Source organism: Gekko japonicus, unplaced genomic scaffold, assembly GCF_001447785.1.
Source record: "Gekko japonicus isolate JY-2015 unplaced genomic scaffold, Gekko_japonicus_V1.1 scaffold171, whole genome shotgun sequence".
Classification (NCBI taxonomy): Eukaryota; Metazoa; Chordata; class Lepidosauria; order Squamata; family Gekkonidae; genus Gekko; species Gekko japonicus.
The window spans coordinates 786,276-792,955 of NW_015175975.1; the positions used below are offsets into that span (position 1 = coordinate 786,276).

The following is a 6,680-nucleotide window of genomic DNA, read 5'->3' on the forward strand; positions in this document are numbered from 1 at the left end:
GCTCAGAGGCCAAAGATAGGAGTTTTATCGCTCTTTTCCTGCTTCTTTTGTCTATCCGTACCTCGAAGGAGAAGGGGAATCTCATCTCTTTCTCACCACAGCCATAGAATTGACTTAGATCACAAAGATGCGACTACTCTACCCAGCTATCAGCCTGATTGTGAGTAAATGATCTTCTGAATGCATGTGGAGTTAAATAAAGATGATTTTAAGCCTTCGTCAGGGGTCGTGCGTTGACTCATACCTAGAAGGCGTTGGCTAGCTGAAGCTGATGCGGGACAGGACAGTGAGAAAGAGATGAGAACTAGTTAGCGTACAGCACTGCTACAAAACCAAGTGGGAGAAACTGTGCTTAGCAACACTATGCATACTTTGTGTCAATCCATGACTATTTTGTCAAATGGAAAAGTCTGTCAACTTTGCTATTTCCAGCTGTAAACATCTGCCAAAATACCACCTAACCGATCTCTCTCTATTCTTTTTAAATACTCCAAGGTCACTCAAAATGTACCAAATCTACACACACTGGCTTTTTTTTGTAGCAAACATTTTTATTACTGAAATACCCACCCATTATTTGTTTAAATCTGTACATGCATTTCTTCCACTTGGAAGAGGTTCCTAAAAAACAAAACAAAAAATGGGGGGGGGGATGAAGGAGCTCCACTTTTCTTCTGTGGAGAGCTAAATCAAAACATGAGAACAAGAATCATAGAACAAACAGCTTATCAAGGAAGCGGCTTTTCAGTTGAAGCACAAGAGGTGAATATAAAAACTGAGCTTTACAACCAATTCAAAAGTTGAAAAAACAGGGTAAAAGAAACTTACACAAGAAATCATGCCAGGAATTACAGCATTCAGATTTGCTGTTTACCCCTTTACAAGCCTCATTGCTAACCAGAACCTTTATACAGAGGTATTACAACAACCATGGATGAAAAAACATTCTCCTTGGATTATTCATCATTGTCTCTTACTGCACAGAACTCTAGCCTGATACTCAAAGCAAAACTATAACCATCTAATCTCCCTTATGTGTGCATCATCACCAGTCTTTCTTGAACAGAAAAAAATCAATTTCTTTCATGTCTTCTAGGATACACAACATACTTTCACATGGATGGAAAATTTAAGCGAGCTACCTATCAAAATCCCTCTTCAAGGTTATATTTTTTTATATGTTAAGGCCTTTATTTAGATACTTGTCCCATTAGGCTTTCTATGCTACAGAGCCTCTTTGGATATTGAATTTTCAGATGTACTTGGTGCTCCTCCTCAATTCAGAGAAAGAACACCAATAACGTATAGACCCAGTAAGCCATGTAATCAGAGAGGCTAAGGACTTGGCATAGGGAAGTACATGAACAACCTTTGTCCATTTTCTGTAAGTGATTTACCAGGTTGCTCTGAAATTGAAACATTGTACCATGTGGCCAAATAAACACTGTTGCTCAGAATGTAATCATCACATGCACCTGTGACTTTCATCTACTTCTCAACTTTCCTTCAAGGAATTCCATCGCCCTCCATGCTCTCACCCCTAGGACTGTATCATGAGTATGACTATGGGGTGTCGACACTTCCTCCAGTATAGAAACCCACAGAGCAAGTTCCTGCTGCGCACACACACACCGTGGTTCATATGGCAATCTTGGCAACTCCAGGGTCACATGGCACCAGTGGGAAGGAGTCACAGCTATATACTATGTATGATGTATGTCATGATCAGTACAGTGGTCTCTCTCTCACTTGCCTGCCCAGCCGACCCACGGTTCAAATGATCCAGGAATTCCAGATACCAATTACATCACCAAGGCAAACTTTAAAACAAGAACTGTGGAAGATTCATATTGGAAAAATAGATATAATCTTAATAATCACCACTATAAAAGTTGGCAACCCAAGAACATATTCCACTGAGCCTGTGCGACTCACCCATGCTATGTGCACAGCCTCAAAAGTACCTCCAAGTTAACATGATCCAGTAAGATAAAGAAGATCGCAGAGAAAAGACATACCAAGTCCCTTCCTCCCCACGTCCCACCCCCTCATCCAGAGGGGAACTTTGGTGAAATAATAAGCTTGTGGCTGGACCAACTTGGAGCTGGTGATTGTCGCCAACCAAGATTGAACAATAAAGAAAAAGGTGCTATTCTGGGGAAGACACAGACATCTGTGCAACATGAGATTCTAGAGAAAATTCAGTAGGTTTGAGGAAGCAGAGAAAGGCAGAGGTGTCAGATCGATTAGAGAAAAGATGTGCCTTTCTACAGCATGTGTGTTTGAAAAAAGACACACTTGTGTGCCACCATGGTTATCAAGGCCCTGAAGATTCTTCCTATTTGAAGAATGCAAGGATGGTTATGTACATACAGCATTGGTAGCCAGTGGCTGCAGGACGGGCTGCTCTAAGTCTAATCACAATGGGTCAAAACATAGATAAAAATAAAGGACTGTCTAGCACAGTGCTGACAGTAAAGGTGCAGGGCATCATATGAGTAGAGGAAGACTTAAGTGGCCTGCTTCATGGAAGAACAGTCAAGAGATAGGAGGGGGGCTGCCCAAGCCCTAGTCCCTCAAAGAATTCACAGCTGCAATGCAGCCTAAGAGATCCACAGCAATGTTGCATGTCACAGGCGGAATGCTAAGTGATGAAGACAGTCTGGGTACATGGAGAGAAATGGTCCATTTGCTCTGGGGCAATTCCTGAGGCCAGCAGTCTCAGTACTTGGGCACTTTGGTGTAGTCTTCAGTATGTATGTTCTTGCAGAGGCAGATGGAAAGCACCATTCCCAGCAGCTACAAGAGAGAAAGAAAAGTTAGAAGGACAACCAGTGACAAATATATTGAGGGAGGGAAGGAGGTGAATACCAAGATCATCATGCTTGTTTTTTAAAATCAAGTTTCTGCTCAAAACCCACCCTTTTGGGAAAGCCTTTCTTTTCATCCATGCCAAAACTACAGCAGTGCCACGATTCCATTAAAGTGCATTTGCCAAATTTATCTCCTATTTCATTTGCATCTCCCCACTCTGTGTTCCCAGCTGTCAAAATCCTAGATTGTAGGTGATTCAGAGCAGGTCCCATCGTTAGCTTGCTACTCTCTAAAATCACTTGTACATTGACAGTACTACATAAACAACCTTTGCACATCTGAGAGTCCCACGGAAGGAAGGAGAGATAATCTCACTAAAAGTTGGACTTGGACCTGGATCCAAATCCCATTCGCTGAAATTGATCCATGACGACTGTGGTGTTCTTCAGTTTCTTCATTTGCAATTTCCCCTTTATTTGCTTTTAATGGAAACACCCATTGTAGCAGAGCATTGCACTGCAGTGAAGCCTCTCAAACGAGTTCTTAAAAAATTAAGCCACAATAAATTAGGCATGACTAGGTTCTTAACTGCTTTATTAAACTATTTTTATCCAGTTACATTTTCCAGCTGGGGGGGGGGGCAAGAAAAGTGTTATTTATACCCATTAGGTACAAAATTTCAGCAAGTGTTTTGAACAACCAACAAGCAATTCAGAGAGCGATGCTACAGGATGGGGAGACATCAAAATATGCATTTATATTCCAGCAGAGTTACAGAACTTTGGACATACCTACTTAGGCCATTTTTCAGAGGGCAGGGTGAATCCATTCTCACAAGCCACCTAGTGCCCATACAAATATGAGGGGACCATATGGCCAGGATAAGCATTGTGATGAGCACTGCATACCACATTGCTCTAGCATTAGACTACATGAAATAGGAACTCTGATTACTCTTCTGGAATGGGAGAAAAGTTGCTTTACCTCAATCACAGCGACTCCTGCGGAGACTCCAAGAATGATGCCCAGGTTCTCTTGCACCCAGCTCTCCACACCTTCCATGCACCCCTGAAGAAGAATTAACAAGTGTTTACTGTTATGGAGGTAAAAATCTCCAGAAGAAGAAACAGAACTTGAATTCAAACCTTTCACTATCAACAAGGTTTAGTTATTTCTGATGGATTGTGACCAACCACTGACCTGTACAATACAGGGATTCTATTCCTTTCTTTCTGCCTTGAAATTCTATGCCAAGAAAAAGTTATGCTAACACCACACTCAGTTTATTAGGATACATTAAAAGGCCCATGTACTTCAGCATTCTATTTTACACAGGGAAGAGTTTGATACCTCTGGGAAGCTCAGAAATATGGGATGAAGGCAATGTACATTCCTGGTCACCTCTTCCCAGGATCTGGCCCACAGAAATAAAGTGCTTCTAAGTACAGAGGTTCTATTTAGTTACTATTCAGTGAGATCTACAATAAGAGTGAGTGATTATCATGCAAATTTGCTTAATTTCCATATTGTAAACCCTGGGGAATATCCAAATAAAATAAAAACATGCAAAAGAACAGATCATGTCAGTTTAAACAAACAAAGTCTGGAAAAGTTCCACTTGGGCTCTGAATACACACAAAATAATGAACCGAGAAACATACTCACTGGCTTGTTAACTGGCCAATCAGCAAATGTTGCATTGGGGTTAGAAGCAATGTCCAAATTACAGAAGCCCTCATAAGGCAGAGAGTCCATTGTGACATTTTTACACGAGCAAGGGTACGAAGTCTGATTTCTTTCCAAGAGGATTGTGTTCTGTGTCCAGTTTTCAGGCCCAGTCCAGCCACAGCAAGAAAGCTAAATGTAAAGAGAAATAATCATCAGATTCTCCATGTGGCCGAATCTGTGGATTGGCGGCACTTATTTCTAACTAAGAAAAGCCCCAGGTTTGCAGAAAAAGTTTAAGTCTAAAAAAATACAGTGCCTGTAGTGAGAGGACCCTTTCCATAGCTGTTTTGGCCTTTGAGAGAGGAGTTATCAGTGCCAGGCCTAACAGCACCCTTCAGGCAAATTCATACCTCACAAGTTCCACAACTCACCCAGAGAAAGCAGCTCAAGATAGTTCAAAAGCAGCCACCCCACAAAAGCCAGTGTGGTGAAGTGGTTAGAGTTACAGTATAGGACCTGGGAGACCTTGGTTGGAATCACCAGTCTGCCATGGAAACTCACTGGGTCACCTTGTGCCAATTACACAATCACAGCCTAACCTACGTCACAGGGTTGCTGAGAGGATAGAGGAGAAGAAGAATGATGTATGCTGCTTTGTACCCCTCTTGTGGAGAAAGAGAGAGTATAAATGAAGTACATACATATAGCTGAAGTTGGGAGGGAGAGAAAAAATGTTGGTTGGTTGGTGGGTCGGAAGAAGAGAACTGTAAGCATTAGGAATCCCAATAAGATGTATTCTGAAATGCAATATTTTATGTTTCCATACATTACTGTTCTTATACCTCAAAAGCTTTGTTGCAGCAGTGTGCTCACTCCTAAAACATTTCTGCATAGTTACTCTAAACACATGTCATAAAATCCAATACTGCAGAACTCTAGACCAGTATGCACTGGAAGGAGCTCTCACGACAAAAACTATTTTCTTTTCTAAATTAGTATTACAAGACAAAATACTTCAGGTGTGACCAACTCTCCTATATTTGTGCTCTGTATAGTAAATGCAACATATGTATTCACTGTCTATATTTTAAAAATAAAATGCACCAAACAGGCCATTCATGGATTTGACAAAGTCAGTTCTAGTGTGTGGAAATGGGACAAAAAGCTTGTTGGCATTTGAGAAGCTAGTGATCTTTTTTCATGTACATAACAGACTCCCAAAATGAGTTATTGGTGCCCACATGCCAAGACCTTACATACATTAATAGAAGCTGCAGGGAGCAACTGACTGTGGAAAGAGGTTCTTGTCAGTACACCAGTGCCATGAAGCAGCTTAAGAATCGACTGCACCTCATGTTAGAACAAATGTACAGCCTCAAAAAAAGAAAAAAGAAAAAAAGAAAAATCCTAGGAGAGGATTCCATTTGTCACACACAAATGGAACATCAAGAATTTCACTCTCTTTTCATGACATGTGGTTCCACACCAGTCTGTTGCTGTTATAATGTCATAATGTTGGCTCCATCTCTCATCTCTCCTTATGTATAATTCTGTTTTTGAGTTGCAACATTCCATGCACTCCCTCAGCCATTGGCCCATCAGCCGCCACTCAAGAGTACTCGCGTGCCATTGACCAGGTGCTGGGTCTGCTCCTCTTCCCCGCCCACTCCCCCTTCAGCCCTGCCAGAATTACTGGCAAACGGCTTTCTCTCTTGACGAAGACACTTTTCATACTTGCCCCCTGTGTGGGACTAACTTTCCCCTCTGGCTGTTGGTAGGTGTCACGAAATGGCAGTTACCTGTGTTTGTAAGATGGCTGTGGTTCTTTGTTTAAAATGCTCCCCCATAAGGTTTAATTGAGCTGTAGTTCCAGAGAGGGGCCTGCAGGGGTATCACTCACTGGGTTGAATGGGGCTTCCTCATCTGCTGGCCTACAGTTCCCAGCTGCCCCAAGGCCAAAAAGTGCAGGAAAATAGGGACTGACCCAACGGGCGAGGCAGCATCAATATAGACTGCAGCCCATCCAGGAAGGAGGCAGCAGAAATTCAGCCATTCCGAAGTCGGCTGGACTGGGGAATGAATGGAAGTTTCCCTGCTCTCTTGGGTACGAGAAAGAGAGGCTGAAGTACAGCCACAGGCCGGTCCAAGGAGAGATCCTGCCCTGAACCCACAACTTCCAGAGATAGACAGTACTGTGT

The 6,680-nt window shown here is 42.3% G+C and overlaps 1 protein-coding gene across 1 annotated transcript in view; it reads right to left on the reverse strand.

Annotated features, from left to right (window-relative positions):
* Positions 1–546: 546 nt before the first annotated feature.
* Positions 547–6,680, reverse strand: part of CD82 (CD82 molecule) — an 89,045-nt gene continuing 82,911 nt past the window's right edge. The window contains exons 7-9 of the mRNA XM_015426138.1: positions 4,480–4,671; positions 3,799–3,882; positions 547–2,799 (exon numbers count right to left, since the gene is read on the reverse strand). Coding sequence (XP_015281624.1) covers positions 2,722–2,799; positions 3,799–3,882; positions 4,480–4,671 — 354 coding nt within the window. The 3' untranslated portion in view covers positions 547–2,721. The remainder of the gene's footprint in view (positions 2,800–3,798; positions 3,883–4,479; positions 4,672–6,680) is intronic.